Source organism: Felis catus, chromosome B4 (genome assembly GCF_018350175.1).
Source record: "Felis catus isolate Fca126 chromosome B4, F.catus_Fca126_mat1.0, whole genome shotgun sequence".
Taxonomy (NCBI): domain Eukaryota; kingdom Metazoa; phylum Chordata; class Mammalia; order Carnivora; family Felidae; genus Felis; species Felis catus.
Window position 1 is genome coordinate 129,775,638 of NC_058374.1, and position 20,251 is coordinate 129,795,888.

General features: G+C 57.9%; 1 protein-coding gene across 1 annotated transcript; it reads left to right on the forward strand.

Moving 5' to 3' along the window:
• Nucleotides 1-9,801: 9,801 nt before the first annotated feature.
• On the forward strand, nucleotides 9,802-19,794 carry RASD2 (RASD family member 2). The gene is made up of 3 exons (XM_023257425.2): nucleotides 9,802-10,218; nucleotides 15,094-15,487; nucleotides 19,198-19,794. Exons 2-3 carry the CDS (start codon nucleotides 15,217-15,219, stop codon nucleotides 19,725-19,727), a joined length of 801 nt encoding a protein of 266 aa, XP_023113193.1. The 5' UTR covers nucleotides 9,802-10,218; nucleotides 15,094-15,216; the 3' UTR covers nucleotides 19,728-19,794.
• The last annotated feature ends 457 nt before the right edge of the window (nucleotides 19,795-20,251 follow it).

The window sequence follows — 20,251 nt, forward strand, 5'->3', positions numbered from 1 at the left end:
GCTCTAGAACTCAGGCTCCTTGACTCTGTTGGAAGAGGTCTCAGGGGCCATCACTCTAAGCCACGACTGGGTTTTCAGATTCTCCCCGAGGCACCCTGTCCTCTGCTTGAACATTTGCACCTTTGGGCAGAGATAGTGGTTTGGTACTTGTCTGTTATAGAATCTCCTAACAGACACTCTACCGAGATTTTTCTTTTTTTTCTTTTTCTTTTTTTTAAAGAGTTGAAGATTCTTTTTTTTTTTTAAGTTTATTTATTTTTGAGAGAGAGAGACAGAGCATAAACACGGGGAGGGGCAGAGAGAGAGGGAGACACAGAACCCGAAGCAGGCTCTAGGCTCCGAACTGCCAGCACAGAGCCCGAGGCAGGGCTCGAACTCTCGAACAGTGAGATCGTGACCCGAGCCGAAGTCAGAAGCTTAACTGACTGAGCCACCCAGGTGCCCCTCTTTTCTTGTCTATGCCCTTCGGGTGGGAGATCGCAAGAGTAGATCTCTTTAGGAGGATACTAAGGATACTAAAGAAACTAAGTATCTTTACTTAGTGAGGATATTAAGACCCCAGCTGACACCGCCGTGGGTTTGCTCAAGGTCACACAGCAAGGGGGGGACTGAACAGGAACTAGGAAACTAGAACTCAGGCCCAGCTCCTAGCCTCGTGCTCTTCCCTCTGTCTGTCCATCCTTGGTGACAGGAAAGGATCCCCAGGGACAGTGGGGTTCGAAGGATCACAGAACTTGGGGGGGGCGGGGTGAGTAGGCGGACAGCGCTGGAGGCGGAGAGAGGCACTTGATGTGAAACCAAAAGTGGCCGGTGAGAAAAGTAAGGACTCGCTGGAATTTGACTTGGAATAAACCAGTTTTCTTTCCGGTGTTTTATGGGCCTGTCCATCCTTACAGACACTGTGGTCGAAATTGAGGGTTACGAGACAGAAACAAAACAAATGGATCTATTTCTGTTGTTTTCTGTTATATAACAAACCGTCCCCAAACCTGGTGGCTTAAAATAACAATGGTTTTATGATTTCTTATGTTTCTCTGGTAGGTGGGGTGATAGCTGGATATGGAAGCAGCCATTTAGCTGGTGGCTGGAAGGTTCTAGAAGAGCCACATCAGATCCCCCCCCCCCCCACGTGGCCTTTTTTTTTTTTTTACCACGTGGTCTCTCCTTCCTGTAGGACAGCTTAGATTTCCTGACTAGGTGGTGGCTGCATTTGGGGAGAGTGAAAGTGGAAGCTTCCGGGCCACTTGGGGCCCAGGCTGGAACTGGCACAGGGTCACTTCCAACCATGTTCTGTTGGTCAGAGCAAATTGCAGCATATCCCAGACTCCAGTGGTGAGGAAGTGAACTCCCCCCTCTTTTTTTTTTTTAATTTTTTTTTAATGTTTATTTTTGAGAGAGAGACAGAGCATGAGTGGGGATGGGGAAAGGGGCAGAGAGAGAGAGAGGGAGACACCGAATCCGAAGCAGGCTCCAGGCTCCCAGCTGTCAGCACAGAGCCCGACGCGGGGCTCGAACTCACGAGCCGTGAGATCGTGACCTGAGCAGAAGTCGGACGCTTAACCGAATGAGCCACCCAGGCGCCCCGGACTCCCCCCTCTTGATGGGAGGAATCGTGGGTGGCCAAATTTGCAGACAAACCTCCACTGGAAGTGGATAGGGATCAGGGGACGTGGAAGGGAAAAAGGCAGGATTTACACCAATCTGCCTTATTGCACAATTTGACAGAAGCACATTTGGGGTGTGGAGTGAGGCTCGCCATCTGTCTGCGTGGGGCGGGAGCTGGGGCTTCTGCGCGGCTGCCTCTGTCTCTCTTCCACGACCCTGATTTCCTCTTCTTCAAACAACCCCAGCGGCGGGAGACCACTGACGGGAAAGAGAAATACACCAAGGCCACAGTCATTAGCATCCCGGAACATTGGATTCTATTTCTGGCAGATCTGAGGTAGTTGGGCAAACCTCTCCCCCCTGCTTCCCTGGCTCAGCACTCCGAGGTAATGAGCCCACTGTATTATGTGGCATTAGCAGAAGCGCCAGGTGCCAACCAAGAGAGGAAATCGAGTCCCCGCTCTCCCCGCCCATCAGCACGCACCTGGTGCTCGGGGTTCTGCCCTGGGCCCCGCAGAAGGCGACTCCCCTCGATTGCGTGCCCACCGGGTGCCAAGTGTTGCTAGGCATGGCTGGCCCCTGCCTTTCTCTCGAGCATCGTCTCGTATTCGTTTCCCGCTCCCCACTTGCCCGTCGGTCTGGGTGTATTTTAGTCCTCCAAACGGGCCACTCTCTGTCTCCCCAGCCTTCGCGTGTTCTGTTTCTTCGGCCTGAAACACGCTTTCCCTGGTTAACTCCAGTGCACGCCTCAAATCAGGATCCCTGCCTCCCCTGCGAGACCGTAGGCTCCTCGTCCGGGGTTCTCTAAGTGTTTGTTGAATGGCTGAATGATGGAATGAATGTCTCCGCAACAGCCCCTCTGAGAGATGAGTCAACGGAGGCTCAGAGAGCGCTAACTTGTCCCAGGCCAGAATGAGGTGAGAGACAGAGCCAGACGGTCCGGTGGCCAAGCTTGTGTCCTTTCTACCACACCTGGCTCATACGAGCAAATGCAGATGTGGCCGGTGGTGACAGGGAGGGGCAGAGGGTGCTGGCAGAGTAAGCGAGAGTCCGCGTACTTCTCTGCCTCATTGCTCACAGAGAGTCATTCTAGAGACGGGGTGGACCCTGGGGCCAGGAGGCTGAGCTGTGTGGTGTGTGAGCCTCTGTGGGTTTGGCCTCCCTCAATCCCTCTTCCATTGAGGGTTTACAGGCACCTCCTCTGTCGACAAGAGGTGCCAGACCAATGACTCAGTTGGCCGTCAGAACCTGAGAAGTTGTGCCTAAGGTCTTCACCACCCTCTGGGCAAAGGGGCCCAGGGCAGATTCCAGGGCAGAATCAGGAGGTGTTTTTCCCAGAGGGGCAGTCAGAATGCTGCATCAGAGATGACTTCCTACCACGGAGAGAGCACTGGTTTCGGAGTCCCACACAGACGCCGGATCCCAGCTCCACCAATAAGAGCTGAGTGACCTTGGCCCAGTGACTTCACCTCTGTGAGCCTCAGTTTCCTTGTCTAGAAAATAGGGATAATAAGATGCTCTTCACAGGGCTATTGAGCAAGTTCAATGAGTTAACCGTGCAGCATGCTTAGAACAGGGCCAACCTCCCCAACTCGAGCCTAGCGTAAAGGAAGCAGTTGACAAATATTAGGCTAGAGGGCCTGTTGTCCTCCCATCGCCCCTGAGCCCCTCCTGCCACAGCTCTTCCATGTAGCATTTTGCTCGGCATGCGTCCTGGGGCTGTGAGAAGATTCAATGTGAGGGAAGATGACGAAGGCACCTATAGAGTCCTGTCAAAAGAGCAAGGCTGACGAAAGTTGTGTTGCTTTTGTGTCTCCGCCTGGACCCCCCCCAGGTCAAGGCCAAGGGCCCGACAAGCATCCAGAGAGGAGCAGAAGTTTCATGGGCTTGGGAAATGGTGATGGTGATGTTGATGATGATGGCGGTGATGGTGGTGATGACGACAGAGATGGAGATTATGATGATGGAAGAGGATGATGGTGCAGTTGGAGATGATGACAGAGGAGATGACAGAGATGATGACGATGATGTTGGGTAGAGAGATGGGGGGATGGGAGGGCCTATTATAGCACGTTCAGGCCAAGCCTTCAGAAGACAGCGATCGGTCATAAAAAGACCAGAGGATTACTTGTTCCAAGACCCGTATATTCGTCGGCCCGGGCTCTGCCTCTTACTTGTCAAGTGACTTTGGACGAATCGCTACACGTCTCTGGGCTTCGGTTCCGCCACCTATAAAACAAAACCCGTTTCCTGCTTGCTTCGTAGGGGGCACCCACGGAGATCGCACCGTAATCATTTCACACACACAAGCAGCCGTGGCGACTGCTGGTGTATCTGAGCGTAAATCCCACCCACAGGCAGTCATTGCCATCGGGCGAGTTGCCTCCAGCACCAGCTCTGTTCCTTCCTCGCCCGGGTGTCTTTAAGCCCGTCAGGTCCCTCCCGGGCTCCTCACCCACAAATGAGGGCAACAGTGCCACCCCCACATAGGGTTGTGTCTTGGCAAAAATGCATTCTTGCAGTTGGGACCAAGCCAGTACCTAAGAGAAGTGGGGGCTTCAGGAATGACCCTCGTGATGAAAAGCCTCGGGTTCATTCTGGCTGTTTCTTTCCCGGTCACACCCTTAGCTTGGCCTGACCCGGTTTAACGACCATACTCTCCTGGTCATTGCTGCTCCCTGCAGAGCTATCTTCTGGCATATTCTATTAAAATTTTTTTTAATGTTTATTTATTTTTAAGAGACGGGTGGGGGTGGGGAGAGAGAGTGCGCGCGCCAGTGGGGGAGGGGCAGAGCAAGAGGGAGACAGAGAATCGCAAAGCAGGCCCCGCACTGTCAGCGCAGAGCCCAGTGTGGGCCTTGAACTCACAAACCGTGAGATCGTGACCTGAGCCGAAATCAAGAGTCGGACACTTAACCGCCTGAGACAGCCGGACGCCCCATCTTGTGGTATTTCTTCAAGGACTAGATGGGGTCACAAAAGGCTGCCCGGGATGATTGTGCAGGTTGCTTACTGGCCCAGGGGTACTCAGTTTAGGAAATTCAGCTTGTGCTCCTCCCCTTCCCCTGCCTGCCAACGCTGGGAGCCTTAGGGAAGCTCTGCCTCTGCCCGGAGGAGGCATCTTTTCTAATTGGTACACAGACTAGAGCCAGAAGGCACCCTAGTCACCTGCAGTGGGATTCATTTAGCTTAAAATGTAGAATCAGATGGGGGTCTCAGAGAGGATCTGACCCAACATTCTTGTTGTAAAGAAGAGGAAACTAAACACTATTCACTCACTCACTCATTCATTCATTCGGTCATTCACTCTTTCCTTTTTTGGACTTTTGCTGAATATCTGCTGTGACAGATACAATCTCTATGCTCAGCAGGAGGCAGAAGTGGTCAGATGACGAGAAGGGCACAAGGCGTGGCTGGTTCAGCTGTGCTCCTGCTGACCCTGTCCTTACTTCTCGACCTCAAGGGATGCTTGGGGGGGCCCTGAAATGCCAGGCACGGTGCCAGTCTCCTCCAGCTAGCTGTTCTCTGCACTGACTTGCACCTGACCCGCGCTCCTGATCCAGCTAGGTTTGTGCAGCTGGTGACCCAATGGCCTGGGCTGAAGGGCTCGAGGCTGACTCCGATGCCTAGGCTCTGGGTCTAGCCTGCCATTAACACGTGTCGAACGCGGTCAAGCCCCCAACCATCCCTTTGTCTTCAAAACAGAAAATCGTGCCGCTTGACGTCTAAGGTTTTGCCGATTCTAATCTTCTAATCGGTGGTTCTCAAACACTGGCACCTCATCGGAATTGCTGGGGGGGGGGGGCTAGTTAAAACCCAGATGGCTGGGCCTGGCCTCAGATCCTCAGACTCAGTGGCTCTGGGGTGGGACCTGTATTTCTCACAAGTTCTAGATATGCTAATACTGCTGGTCCGGGGGCCGTACTTTGAGAACCACTGCCCTACCACTGAGCAAATCCGGCTGCACATTGGAATCACTTGGGGAGCTTTACACTGTGGACACCAAGCCCAACACCGGAGCAATTAAATCAACACCTCCGAGCGGGAGCTGTTAACACGTGAACCTCTCCCGGGGTGATTTTTATGCTCCACTAGGGACAGGAACCACTGTTCTAGAAAAGCAGCCAGGGATGTGACAGGACATTGATCGGGCAAACACATTATTTCCCTTCGGAGAAATGTCGTTCAGACCCGAGCTCAGCCTCCCATTAGCCGCCTGGCTTTGAACAGCCTCCCTGAGTCTCAGTTTCCCCTTCCGTAAGCGGGGCTCTTAGGAGCACTGAACGAAACCGCCTCGCCGTGTCTACCCTCCCCCTTTTGCTCTTGTGTCCAAGGACAGCTTGCGCATCGCTTCTGCTCGGAGGCTGTTGAGATGAGCACAATTCAATAAGCATTTATTAAAAACTCACAGCGTGCAAGACGCTGCCCTTAACGACGTGGGAATACAGAGATGATTCAGGCTCCATCCCCGCTCCAAGGAGCTCAGGAGCAAATGGGGATGGTGAGGCGTGTGCCCAAAATGTAAGGCAGGATGTGACACAGGCATGAAGGAAGCAGTCACATGAAGACCACAGTATGCATTGCATGCAAGGTCCCGGTGCGAGGCATTTTACACGACGTTTTAATTCTCCCAACAACCCATAAGGTAGAAACTGTAACACCCACTGTACAGGTAAAGAAACTGAGGCCTAAAGGAATGGTCAGTTACCTACTGTGCAAGAGTCGCTTTTTTTTTTTTTTTCTGCTACAGGATCCCGGAAGAGGATAACACTATTCACATGGTTAGAAAGGCTAAGAGGCTTTGTGGGGAGTGCTCAAATGTTGTGCTTTGAAGGATGTGTGGAAGTTCACTGGGTCAGGATAGAGAAGTTATCCCAGATAGAGGGATCGACATATGCAAAGGCCCGGAGGAGGGAAATCGCAGCCTCTTGAGGGGACCTGGAACTGGTTTGATTTAGCTGCAAGGCAGGCTGACGGTGGGACACGATGGGAACTAGATCCTGGTTGGAGGCTTTGTACGCTGGACTAAAGAGTTCAGATTTTGTGTCTTCAGTCATGGGGAGCCATTGAGAATTCTTGAGCAGGGGGTGGCATTATTTGGAAAAAGATTAAAGCGGTCATGGGTTATGGGGAGCCCAGGAAGGAGGGAGATGGTGACGACAAACGGTCCACGCGAGACAGTGAGGCAAATGGACGGCGGGAGGAGGGTAGGAAAGTGGATAAACGGGGAAGTGTGCTGTCGCCACATGAGGCTTCTTTGGGCATCGATCCCTATGTGCACCTGCTTATTGACTGAGTCATTCTGCACTTGAGGAGGGGCAGGGGTAGGGGCAGGAGCAGGTGGGGCTCCTGGGGCCCTGCAATTCCAAGTGCAGCAGCCCTCAAGATATGATCCATGGAAATATCGGGGCGCCTGGGTAGCTCAGTTGGTTGAGCGTCCGACTTCGGCTCTGGTAGGATCTCACGGTTCGTGGGTTCGAGCCCCGCGTCAGGCTCTGTGCTGACAGCTCGGAGCCTGGAGCCTGCTTCAGATTCTATGTCTCCCTTCTCACTCTGCCCCTCCCCCGGCTTGTGCTCTGTCTCTCTCTCTCTCTCAAAAATAAATAAACATTAAAAAAAAAAAAGATATGGTCCACAGAGCGTGACCCACTCAGAGTGGAGGACTGGGGTGAAGCAGAGGGCTCTTGGGCGGGCTCAGAGCTAGCCACCTGCCACATTTCCTGCATGGGAGTGGGATAACTGGCCCGATGGCCTAAGTGCTTCTGACCCCAGCCTTCCAGGTGAAACATGACACCCTGCCCGCCTCCCGCTGCTGTTGAGCTCACAGCCTCTGTGTAGAGCTGAGCACAAACCCTCCTGGGCCGAAGCCAGTTCCTAGAAGCAAAGTCTGGATGTGGAAGGAGTGCTGGGCTTGGATCCTGCCACTTGCTGGCTGGGTGACCTTGGGCACATCCCTTAGCCCGAGCCTAGATTTCACATCCTCTGTTTAAACACAATCAAGTAATGCACGTGCTGCACTCTTCACCTAGTCCCTCCTCCTTCACCTGCCTCATCTTCTCTGGTTGATGTTCCGAGAGAATCTCAAGACCACACAGGGACAAGCAGAGCAAACCCCTTTCAAGAATCAAGGTCCAAGATGATTTCAGCGTTTTTGTCACTCTGTGGACCTAGTATATCACACCCATTTTATAGGTGACACAACCAAGGCTCGGGTGAATTTCTTTAGCTGAGTACCCCTGAGTCAGTAAGCAACCTGCACAACCATACAGGGTAGCCCTTTGTGACCCCCATCTAGTCCTTGAAGAATAAGTAGTCACGGAAACATGACTGGCCCGGGATCAAATATTTGAGGGGCTGCAGAGGCAGGACTTGAACGCTAGTCTCTCCCCCAGTGGAGTGGGACCCTCAGTTGAGTGGCCCTCCGACCGGAGAGAAGATTGGCAGACATTCGCCAGGTCCGAGGTTCGCAAGTGATGGACAGTTCTCCGGCTGATACAAAATATGTTTTGATAGACAGCCTGTGTCCCTTCAACGCATCACACAGTGAGAACATTCTCTCTTCAGCCTCCTGAAAGCATAAAGGAACAAGTTTCCGTTGGGTGCTGATAGGTCTTTAACACCTCTCCAAACTTCGCCAGTCTTCCTTTTCCACTGAGGGCACATCTCAAGCCTTGGTATGCCGGTTTCCAGCTCGAATTTAATAACGTTCGTTTGTTTTCATTGTGTTTATTTTTATTCTACCTTCTATTTTTGGCAAGTGATACTGGCTTCCCATTTAAGGCAGTGATATAACGATCCTCTAAAAAACGTGTTGGCGGGGAGAGTTGGGCCTTGGATTTAAGAAAATACGAAGTAGTAAGTGGTGCATAGATATGGCAATGAGAATGATTGATGTCTTGCCCTAGTTCCAGGCGGGGAGAATGCAGGTGAGGGACGCACCGCCCAAGGCACCCGGCTCATCCCCGCGGGGCTCTCTCTACAGTGCTTTCCCAGACCCGCACGCGCCGACCTCCACTCAGGCGCGCGCGAGGCCAAGGCGACTCCGCGGCTCCTCCGGGCGGCACGTGCGGGTCCACGAGCCATCCCGCAGGGTCCCGCGATCTCGGGCGTGAGGTGGCGGCGGCTCGGGGCGGGCGGGCTGGGCACCCGGCAGGGCACCTGGGCATTTCCGCGGTGGAGGAGCGCGCGGGAGTCCTGGAGCGCGGGCTGGGGACCCCGGGCGGCTGGCTGGGGGGGGGGGGGGGGGGAGACCCTCGCGGGTCACCTGCGGCCGGCGCGGGGTGCGTGTGCATCCGCGCGCAGACATCAGCCTCGCAGGCAGATGCCGCCTTCCGGTCACGGTGCGCGTCCCCGGCCGCCCCACCAGCGGCCCCGACCCCACGCGCCCGGGCACGCGGAGCGCCAGACTGCGGCGACCCGGCGGCCGCGGGAGGGGCGGGCGGGGCGGGGCCAGGCCGCGGGACCCGCCGCCCATTGGCCGAGCGAAGTGCCGGGGGCGGGGCGCCGGGGAAGGCGGGCGAGCGGGCTCCGGCAGGCTGAGCGGGCGCAGGGCGGCTGGACTGGCTGCTCGCGGGCCGCGGAGGGGGCGGGCGGACGCTGAGCGAAGGGTCCACCGAGGCACGCTCCGAAGTCTGATCTGGGCTTCTGCCCCTGGGTGTGCCACCGCGAGCCTCGGCTGCCACCGCTTTCCTGGGGGCGGGGGGGGGGGGAGGGCATTGACCTCGCCCTGCGGGAGAGAGGGGCGTTCGCCTCCGGGAGAGGGAGGGAGGGAGGAGCTAGGGCCCGCAGAAAGTTCGCCTCCTCTGGGGGCCGGAGGAGGTGAAGTGGGAGGAGGAGCGGGTTTCAGGCTAACTCGGAGCTACGTGCAAAACCTTGGGGCGGCGTTCAAGGCCCCCTCCCACACGCGCGCGGAGCCGAGCGCCCTGCTCCTCCTCCGGCTGCTGGCGTAGCCTCGCCGGGAGAAGGGAGCCGTTCCTCTGGCGCGGGGACAGCTGCAGAGCTGCAGGCAGAGGAGGAGGCCGCGGCGAGACGGGCAGCACCCCCAACCCGAGCGAACCCCTTTGGCGCGGGCGGAAAAGGTGGCATAGGCGGCCAGCACAGGTTCGCCCACTCGGGACGCGCACTCCCGCACGCACCCACACACCGCCAAAGGACCCTCCAGGAGTGTCTGAGGACCCTCTTTAAGCCCCGGAGTCGTCCCTACCACCCTCCCCCAGCCCCGGAGACCTAGGCGGGGACCCCGGGATCGGACGTCCCCGCGCCTCCGGGCACCTGGCTCAGCAGGAGTCCCCCGGGTCGGGGCAGGGCGGGGTCGGCAGCGGCGAGCCCGAGCCCCCCCGGCGCCCAGGCCCCTCGGAGCCCTCAGAACCCACCCATGGGGTACCGGCTCCCCGCGTCCCCTCGCCCGGCCGCGCCCAGCTCGGCGCCCCCAGCCGCGCAGAGGAGGAGCCCGGCGCAGTGACCCGGGAGCCGCTGCAGGAAGCCTCGGCGGCGGCGGCGGCGGCGGCGGCGGCGGCGGCGGCCGAGGCTGGAGAGGCAGGCGGTTCCTCGCACCTCCAGACGCTTCCAGGCAGCCCTCCAAGCCGTGCCAGAGGCCCGGCTGGCCATTCTCAGGTAGGAGAGAGACCCCAACAGAACTGGGGGGCTGGCTGAAGTGGGGGAAGCCAGGAAGAAAGGTTGGAGGCTTGTGGGGGGGGGGCGGGGAGGACTAGAGGAAGCTTTACATGACCAGGGACAGTTAAACCGATCGAGCACCTACTGTGTGCCGGGATCATAGGCAACTTTACATATCTAGAGCAAATGATACTAGTTGAGCACCTACTATGGGTCCGGCTGAGTGCTAGGCCCTTTACTTCTCCCTGGTAGGAAAGACTTAACTAAGCTTCTACTATGTGCTAGATGTGTAGCTGGGAGCCTTCCGTTTAAGGGACCTAGAGCAATAGCCATTTAAATACGAGGACACTGAGGCTCAGGGAGGAAGTGGCACTTAACCTTCCCCAAACACTCCCACCCCCTTCCTGAGCTGGCTGCTGCCTGTGGACCTGGATGGAGCTTCCTGGTGCCCTCCCCCCCGCCCCTTCCCGGCGAGGACTTCCTTTGAGGAGGGAAGATTAAGCAATACCTTCCTAGTTCGGCATGTCTTGAGCTTTTTGGGGGGTTGGTGCAAGGAGCGAGTTCCCTGAGTGATTCTTTTCCCTGGAAGTGTGTCCAGCATTCGGCTGGCCACAGGGCCTCCAAGTACATCTGAGGGGCTCTCTCTGCCTTCTCCCTTTGCCCCGCTTCCTTGGAGGGTAACAAAGGATGATCTGGATTCCTGGCAGGTCGGAGGCCAGGCTGGGAAGGGGCAGCCGGCTCAGGAGCCCAGGATTCAGGCTTGCAGTGACAAGGCAGGGTTCCCCAAGACCTCTGCCTGCATTCCAGTCCTGTGCCACCTGGCTGTTCCACCTGGCCCCTTGAATGCCTAGAGGAGGTGCCTCAAAGGAACCCACTTGTCAGGAGCTGTATTAGCCTCTAGACTTCTCGCTGAACAATCCGGGCCACACTCCGGGTTTGTTTCTGCAGTTCCCAGTTGACAGATGACCAGCCCCACCGGCCCAAACCATTTGCTGAGCTGGTGAGAGGCAGGGCTGGTGTGCCGGAAGCTGACGGCCTGCCTGTTTTCTGCCACCCCGAGCTGCCAAGGGTGATGGGTTGGCTTTGCAAAGCCCCCAGGACACCCCTCAGTGTGGGGATGGGAGCGAGTGGGTAACGTGTCCGTCCAGAGAGGCTGGCATGTGTGCTAATGGAGGAGGCTTGAGGTGTGTGGGAGGGAGAGGGGGAGCACTGGTTCTGTGAACAAGCTTTGGGGTCCCCCCGGGGAGAAGGACACGTCCAGACTCCTGTCCTGATGTCCTTGTCCATCTGATCCCCTCCATCTTCCAGGCAGGCCCTGAAGGGAGAGGTTTGGGGGAGAAGAAGGGGGTGAACCCACAGATGCATCTGCTAGGAGCCGGCTGGGCAGGGTTTGGGGGTGAGTCCTGGGCAGAATGCCTGCCCCCAGCTGTCTGCAGGGAGGGAGAGGGAGTGGGTGTATAATAGGCCTCAGGGGTCATTCCTCTGCCTGTCGCCAGCTGAGGCTTCCCTGAGTCAGGCACTGTTTTGAGAAAAACTGGTTTTGGCCAGGGGGTAGGTTTTTATAGAGGTAAGAGCCCAGGCTTTGGAGCCCATCAGCCTAATTGTAATCCTGGCCTGGCCGGTAATCTGTGTGAGTCAGCCAGGCCGACCCCCAGTGTGCCCATCAGTTAGTAGACTGATGCTGGTCTGCTCTTCACGGGACCGTTGTGAAGTCATTGGAACAAGGAACACGAAGTGCCTGCCATGATGGGAGCCCGCCTGGCTGTTCCCCTGGGGATTGTGGAGGGGGGGGGGCTGTTCCTGACAAGTGGGGTTCCACCCCATCCCTGGTCTGGGACTTTCTGCCCCCCCCCCCCCCCCGCTGGGTGCCCTTCGAATGGCCCCGGGCTGGGGTCAGCTGAGTGACCCAGAACTTGCATTTGGGTCCTTGTGCTGCTAGCGGTCCCCATTGACCACTCTCTGAGCCTTCAGGGTTGGGCTCTAAATTCTGGAAGGGCCCTTTGATCTCGGATGCCCACCTGCTTCTCACTGGGCGGCCCCGGCTGAGGGTGCAGGGAGGAGAGAAGCCAGGCCCACAGCTGCCCACAGTGCCTCCTCTGGGGCAGGAGAGGGAGGGAGGATGCGGGGGCGGGAGGTGGAGCCCACGGAATCGCTGTCACCTGGCGTCCAGGTGTCTGGGTGCCTCACACAGCCCCACGTGGCTGAGGCCATGTGAAGAGTCACAGTCTCCTCTTGGAGAAGAAAGCCGTGTTTCCCTCTCTCTTTGCCTCTTTCTGATGCCTTGTCTCCTCCCTGACTCTCTGCCTCTTCTCTCTGACTTCAGGCCCATCCAGGCGCTGATATGCGCACATCTGTACCAAGAGCCCCCAGCTAGAGGCTGGGTAGGCGGTGATGGAGACCAACATTGTCCCTGGGGGCTGCTGGCCTCCTTCTCTGTCTGTCTAGACAGAGGTGATCACCAGCAGAGTCAAGTTCCCCGCAGAAGGGCTAGGGAGGGGGCTGTCGTGGAAAAGAGGCGTGGGGCCTCTTCCCCCCATCTCTGAAGGCCCAGGCTGCCTTGCCAGCCCCAGAGAACACGGAGAAGCCTTCACTGCTCTTGGTCTTGCGGCCTCCCTGTCCCCACCGCGCGCCCATGGGTGTGCCTGGGGCACCGAGACCCTCCTCAGCACCACACCTGGGCCAGCCAGGTGGGAGGAGGAAGAGGGACAAGGCCTCAGAAGGAGGTTTCGGGTGAGCTCCAGAGGCAGACCCACTTGCTTCATTCATTCATGGCTCATTTATTGAGCACTTGCTGTGGACATGGCACCGGAATCCCGTGGGATAAATGGAAAGAGGGCCGCGGGCGTGAATTGGGGGGAGGGGGATGTGGGGATCTTCGCCTCGGAGTCACTGTCCTGGCTCCCTTATGAGCTACAGAGCCCACTCATGTAGACCTTTAAGCTTCAGGGTCCTTATTTGTGAAATGGGCAGGTAATCTCTTCCCCATCAGCAGGTGGTGAGGAGACGCCATTGCGTGGGGCACACCGCCTGGGGTCAGATCTCTCTTTGCTGGTTACTGGCTGTGTGACCATGAACAAGTTAACTAAACTTCTCTGTGCCTCAGTAACTTCCTCTGTAAACTGGGGTAACACCACCTACCTTCTGGGGTTCCTGAGGGATGGAACGACTTATTCCACGCTCAGCACTTAGAACGCTGCGGCCTCTGTTGACTGCGCGGTAAATGTCAGCTACCCTGATTGTCCTGTACTTAGCACAGTACTTGGCACACGGCAGGGGCTGGGCTAATGGTGATGGTCACAGCTCCAGGCTCAGGGTCAGCGGTGTGCTGAGTGGGCTTATTGTGTGTGCACCTCTTCGCGATTCATTCATCGAGGTGCTCTTGGTAGCTTGGAATTGGCCGTGGTGGGAATGCGTGTGCCGCAGAGATTGACAAACACTGCCAATAAGAGCTTTTTAAAAAGATCCTTTTGAGAGCTGGTTTACTGCACAGCGGCTCTCAGTGGGGCAGGGTGAGCGGATACAGATGCCTGAATGCCCTGCACAGGACGTTTGCCAGGGGGTCTCTCCACCTCCAGTCTCTTAGCATAATGGCAGACGTAGAACATTATGAGGTTGGAGAGAGCCTTCGGGTAAGTGGGTGCGGCATTCTAGGCTACTGCGCTGGGGCAGCCAGAAGGGGGGGGTGGGGAACCAGTGGTAGGTAGCATGTACAGCTCCCTGTGCACATGGAGAAAAAGGTGCCTCCCCTGGGCAGATGAACTCCACAAAGACAGCCCTCCCCTTTCCCTCACAGCTGGGTGCCTTGTGCAGTGCCCAGCCTGCACAACCGTGCGTGGCAGTGGCTGAGGGCAGAAGGGATTGCTACTCCAGCAGGCCTGTATCCACTTCTAGTTCCTAGAGAGGGGAGGGATTCCTGTCAGGGTGGGGCAGGGAGCGAAAAGCCTTCTGAGAGGAGGTGATATTTGAGCCAGGCCCTGAAACATGAAGAGAAGAGGGTGTTCTGGCAGAGGGACTAGCACGAGCTAAGAATTGGAGGCAGATCTCAGCAGAGCTCCAACAGAGCGATGGGCTCGGGGATTCTAAGGGGATTCTGGTGGGTGCTGACATAGGAAAGGAGGGTGGCGGGGCCGGGACTGGCCTCTGGGGGCTTATTTATGTTCCATTTGGGCTTTGGAGCTGGGATCCAGTTCAGCCTCTTCCACAAGGCCAGGAAGCTCCCATAGAAAGTTCTGGGTAGCCCTTGGAGCTCTGAGGCACTTGAGCCGTTCCTGGGTCGTTTCTCTGGCCCACGTCCCCTAGTCTAGATCTCTGGGTCTCCTGGCAGTAAGCCAATTCCCAGGGGCTGGGGGTGAAATCGCTGGGCCCTGGGTGGGTGGGGAGGGTGTGGTCTGGACACGGCCTTTCCCCGTTTCTGGGAAGGCTGAAAGGCCACAGCCCGCCGGGCCCAAGAAATGCTCTCTAGCGCCAACTCCAGGTCGTGCCCTGGAGTCACAGCTCCTGGGAGGCCCGAGTTGGAAAAGGACGGAAGGACCAGGGAGAGGTCAGGTTCTAGCAGGAGTTACTTGACGTTTTGCCACCTCAGCGCGGGCCACAGCCCTGTGAGCGGAGTCCCTTCTACAGCTGGGAAAAAGTAACTCCCAGGGAACTTAACCTCCTTGCCCACGAGCAACAGCGAACGGGTGGTAAAGTGAGGAATCAGGCCCCAGCGGTTCCGGGCCGGAGTCAACAAAGGGTGAATGGCCGCAAGGGCGACCGAGGGCACGCGTGAGGGGGGGTGAATGAGGAGGAAGGAGGCCTCAGAGGGCACGAACGAACAAGCGGGCAGAGCTGCTAGGCCCCTTAGAGACGCCCGAGTCTAACGCCCCCGTCTTACAGACAGAAGACGGACGCCCAGACAGGAGCCGCGCAGAGGAGGCCAAGGCCGCCAGCAAGAGGCTGCAAGGCCGGGTCCAGGGCCTCCTGACACCCGCTCCCCGCTCTGTGCCGCAGTCCCGAGCCATGATGAAGACCCTGTCCAGCGGGAACTGCACGCTCAGCGTGCCCGCCAAGAACTCGTACCGCATGGTGGTGCTGGGCGCCTCGCGGGTGGGCAAAAGCTCCATCGTCTCCCGCTTCCTCAACGGCCGCTTCGACGACCAGTACACGCCCACCATCGAGGACTTCCACCGGAAGGTCTACAACATCCGGGGCGACATGTACCAGCTGGACATCCTGGACACCTCCGGCAACCACCCCTTCCCTGCCATGCGCAGGCTGTCGATCCTCACAGGTGGGTGCCGGAGGCGGGCGTGCGCGCTCAGCAGCGGACCGCGCGCGGACAGAGCGCGTGGCGTGTCCGCCGTCTGCAGTGAAGCTCCCGGCAGAGCCCCCTCGTGAGGGTCAGAGAGGTGTCGCTGGGCAGGTGGTCGAGCTGGGGCCCAGATTCCGCGCTGTGTGGCCGTGGACCGAGTACCCGTGACCGTGGTGCCACCTTCCAGATCGGGAGCCGACACAGGCAGGCACTGGGATGGTCCCTCTCCGGGGAACAGAGGGGCTGCTGCCTTCCTGCAGGAGGTGGCCCCGCAGGACTCCGGGGCCTGTGGTCAGTCTGCCGGGCTCGGGTCTGTTGACACCCCAGGCCCTTGCTGCCTCTCAGAGCAGTAAAGGCAGGACCGGGGCAATGGCCAGTCAGAGTGATGCTGGGGGCTCGGCAATGGTCACGGGAATGGTGGTGGCAATAGCTAACACGTACTGAGGGCTGTGTGCCTGGGCCTGTTCTTACAGCTTAGCATGGATTTATTTCATCCTCACAATTAACCTAGGAGACGGGTCTTTTGCACTTTGCAAGTGGGAAAAGCGACGCCCAGAGAGGTTAAGCTACTCCAGGCGGTAACACAGGCGGTCCGTGGCAGTCTGGTGCTTATTCTCTACCACTAAACTGTCCTGTAGTCTGCTGGCCCTGCTGGGAACACTGGGGCGGCCAGAGAGATTGTCAGGGATTAAGGGGGCAGGTGGAGAGGTGGGACCTGGCCGATGCTTGCCTTCCTAAGGCGGTTTCACGCGGTGGCCAAGAGGGCAGCCCGAAACCCGTCTGCCTGGGGCAGTTGCTTCCCAGTTTTATTCCTCTGGGCAAGCAACTTTCTCTTTGCGCCTCGGTTTTCTCTCTGTAAGAGCCGCACATCAGCACCCACCCCACAGGCCACTGTGGAAATGAAGTGAGTTAATACAGCAAACGTGCTTGCTGAACAGATAGTGAGTGCTCAATAAACAACAATCGTAACCCAGCATTTTACAGAGTGCCTGCTATGGGCTACGCAGTCATTTCCTTTTCTTTTTGAAACGTTTTAATGTTTATTTTTGAGAGAGAGACAGAGACAGAGCATGAATGGAGGAAGGGCAGAGAGAGAGGGAGACACAGAATCCGAAGCAGGTTCCAGGCTCTGAGCTGTCCGCAAGAGCCTGACGTGGGGCCCGAACTCAGGAACCGTGAGATCATGACCTGAGCCGAAGCCGGACGCTTAACCGACTGAGCCACTCAGATGCCCCAACTCAGCCATTTCCTAAGCATCCTTCTCCCATGGCTGGGCAGTGATGCAGGGAAGGAATGAGCAAGTACCCCTCTAGCCATCAGTAAAATAGCCCCCCACATCGAGATGCTTTTGCACCAAGAAACCCGTGCTGTGCGGACTCCTCCCCCAACACCCTGGCCAAGCCCTGTCCTTGAGCACCCTGGGCAGATGGCTTCTTCTTGCAGGCTGTCCTTGCTGACCGTCTGACCCAGATCACATTTCACCCCCCACCCCGTGGTTTGGAGAGGCACTGTGTGGATGGAAGGAGCCCTGGGTTGACCTAGGTTCCAGTCCTGGCTCCACCACGGCTTACCTGTGTGACCCGGGGTCCGATTCTCGGTCTCCTTGGCTGCGCAACGGGCATAAGCTTGCTTCCCCTGCAGTGTGGCTGTGGGGACTGAAGGAAGGCACTGGGGACACTTCCAACACGTGGAGGTCAGCTCTCCTTGCCTTGGGGAGGGGACTGGGTGCCCGCTGATGTCACAAAGGCTAACACCAGAGGGAGGGAGAGCCATGTGGAGCAGGACCACGTGCGTATTTCCAAAATTAATTTTGAATGACACAAATAATATGCAAACACACGCTCCTATAAACCCGAATACGCCTAAAAAGCCCCCTTGACCTGTGTCCCCAGCTCCAGGCTCCTGTCCCCTCTCTGGAAGTGGCCCACCCCCTCAGTCTGGTGGGGACTGTTCTGGACCCCACCCCCTCTCCATGAACACACTGACCTTTACACTTGTATCCTGTTTGTAATAGGGAGTATTTTCGCCCGTCTCTTTTGAACACGCACTTATCATTCGGAACACATCTGTCTGCTGCTTGCTTTTTTCACTCACCAGCTCGTGCCTCATTTTCCAACCTGGTGCAGAAGGAAACTCTGAAAGCCATTAATTCTGCCGCCAGCTCTCTTTCCAGCTGCCAGCCAGGCTGCCTCTGAAGCTTGGCATTGCGGTCTTGCATTTGAATATGTCAAGGCCGCCGAGTCCTCAGGGGCCCGGGATTAGCCTAATGGGACGGGGTTGGCATCCCAGGCAGAAACGGTCGCCAGGCCTGGGGCTGCCTTTTGCAAGCACCTCTCTAAACAGCCCACACCCCCCATTCCTTCCATCCCATCACACCCATTCGCCCACCTTTATGGACACCCACTGTGTGTGGGGCCCTGGGGGACGAGGACGCAGGTGACACTGTCTCCCTCTGCTCCAGAGCTCTTGGTGAGGGGCATTCCCACTGGCCGGAGCATGGTTCCGAATGTGGCATGCGCTGTTATGGGGGGACAAATGCCGTGCTCTGGGGATCCGCAGAAAGGAGGCCAGAAGGGAGAATGGCTGGATTCTCCTCTCCAGACGCTGGGCCAGTCACCGACCCCCCTGAGCCTCAGTTTCCTCGTCTGGGAAACAGGGATTTGGGCATCTCCCCCCGGGTTCTTATGAGTTGAAGCCAAAGTTCAGCGAAGGTGCTTTGGGTGTGAGCTTATGATCCCTGTAGTAAGTTTTAAAAATTGGGATGTGGGCACTGCCTGTGCTCTCCCTGGCTCCCCAGCCACCTCCAAATTGCCCGTTTCAGACCCAGGGACCCGTCTTGAGTGATGTAGCGAGTGGAAGTAGGGACCGCCTGGGTCTTGGAGGCTAGCGCTCATTGGTCCATGATTTATTCAAGAAGCAGGGAGCATCTCCGTGTGCCAGGCACCGGCCGGGTGAGGATAGAAGCAGGTCCAAATCTTGGCCTGGCCACATTCATGCTGTGTGACCTTGGGCCCTCTCTGAGCTCCTCTCTGCTCACCGACACCAGGAAGGTAACGAAAGCCCCCTCGAGGTTTTGTGAGGAGCTGGGGAGGAACCCACGCTGGCGTGTTCTGATTGTCCTCTCCATACCTAAGACCTCTGAGGACGTGCCACACTCCATTCAGTATCCTGTGAAAAGCCCTGCCGGGAGGCTGTATTTCATCCCTGTGGGACAGATGGGGAAATGAAGGTTCAGAGAGGCCGTGGGACCCGCTCAGGGCTGCGTGGCCAGTAAGTGGCGGGGGCAGGATGTAAGCCTAGGCCTGACTGGTGCCAGTGCTCTGAGTTCCTACGATGTGTCAGGCGCTTATCCAGGCCCTGGGGATGTGCACTGAACAAGTCGGGCAAGACCCCTGCTGTCATGGAAATTGTATTTATTATGATAACTCTAACACAGTCTGCACGAATTCGCAAGCCACTCGCCCCACGGCCAGCTCTGCGGGGAACTGTAGGGGGAATTAACTGCGTTGTGCCACAGGTTAGCTCATGTGCCCTTGGTCAAGGGCTTTAACCCTCTGGGCCTCAGCCTCCCGCTCTGGAAAATGGGGAGAGGAGTGACTCCCCCATAGACTCACTAGGAGGGCGGAGTCAGCGAGGGGAGGGGCGGTGGGGGGGGGCGGCCTCACCACCTGGGGTCCCTCTCCCCGCAGGGGATGTCTTCATCTTGGTGTTCAGCCTGGACAACCGGGAGTCCTTCGACGAGGTCAAGCGCCTCCAGAAGCAGATCCTGGAGGTCAAGTCCTGCCTGAAGAACAAAACCAAGGAGGCGGGGGAGCTGCCCATGGTCATCTGCGGCAACAAGAACGACCATGGCGAGCTGTGCCGCCAGGTGCCCGCCACCGAGGCCGAGCTGCTGGTGTCGGGGGACGAGAACTGCGCCTACTTCGAGGTGTCGGCCAAGAAGAACACCAACGTGGACGAGATGTTCTACGTGCTCTTCAGCATGGCCAAGCTGCCCCACGAGATGAGCCCCGCCCTGCACCGCAAGATCTCCGTGCAGTACGGCGACGCCTTCCACCCCCGGCCCTTCTGCATGCGCCGCGTCAAGGACGTGGACGCCTACGGCATGGTCTCGCCCTTTGCCCGCCGCCCCAGCGTCAACAGTGACCTCAAGTACATCAAGGCCAAGGTCCTTCGGGAGGGCCAGGCCCGTGAGAGGGACAAATGCACCATCCAGTGAGCGGGAGGGACGCCGGGGTGGGCGCTTGGGCGGTGCCTTCCGGGAAGTGCCCCCCCCCCCCCCCCGTGCCCGCTGCCTGTGCCCCCCGCCCCCGATGAGACCCCAGTGGCAGCCGCGTCCGAAGGCCTCCGGCTCCAGACCGGGGCACCCCAGCCTCTGACCTCTGTGTGTTCTGCCTCCTCGCGGCTTCCCTCTGATTCTGCTTTTTTCGAGGTGCCCCCCCCCTCCCCCGGCGCATTTAGCCCCTCCCCGCGGGGACAGGTCACTGCGGGGCTGGGGACAAGGGTGGGAGACATCCGGACTTGTGCCGGTCCCCAAGTCAGAGCCTTCTCTTCCTTGGGGTTGGAGGAAACGCTGACGCGGGAGGGGCCGGAATCCCTTCGCGGACGGAGCCTTCTGGAACGGTCGCGGGTGGAAACGACTCCCGGGGTCTCCGCCGTGCTGCTTGAGACCCCAGACTCTCGCCCTCTCCGACTCAGCTGTTTGGGCCCCTGCCCCCAGGGTGGCCCCCAGCCGTCCCGGTC

Excerpts from the sequence above, each read along its gene's own strand:
- RASD2 (XM_023257425.2), top strand. The coding sequence starts at position 15,217 with ATGATGAAGACCCTGTCCAGCGGGAACTGCACGCTCAGCGTGCCCGCC. Across the intron at positions 15,488-19,197 it reads CAGGCTGTCGATCCTCACAG|GGGATGTCTTCATCTTGGTG; the intron begins GTGGGTGCCGGA and ends CTCTCCCCGCAG.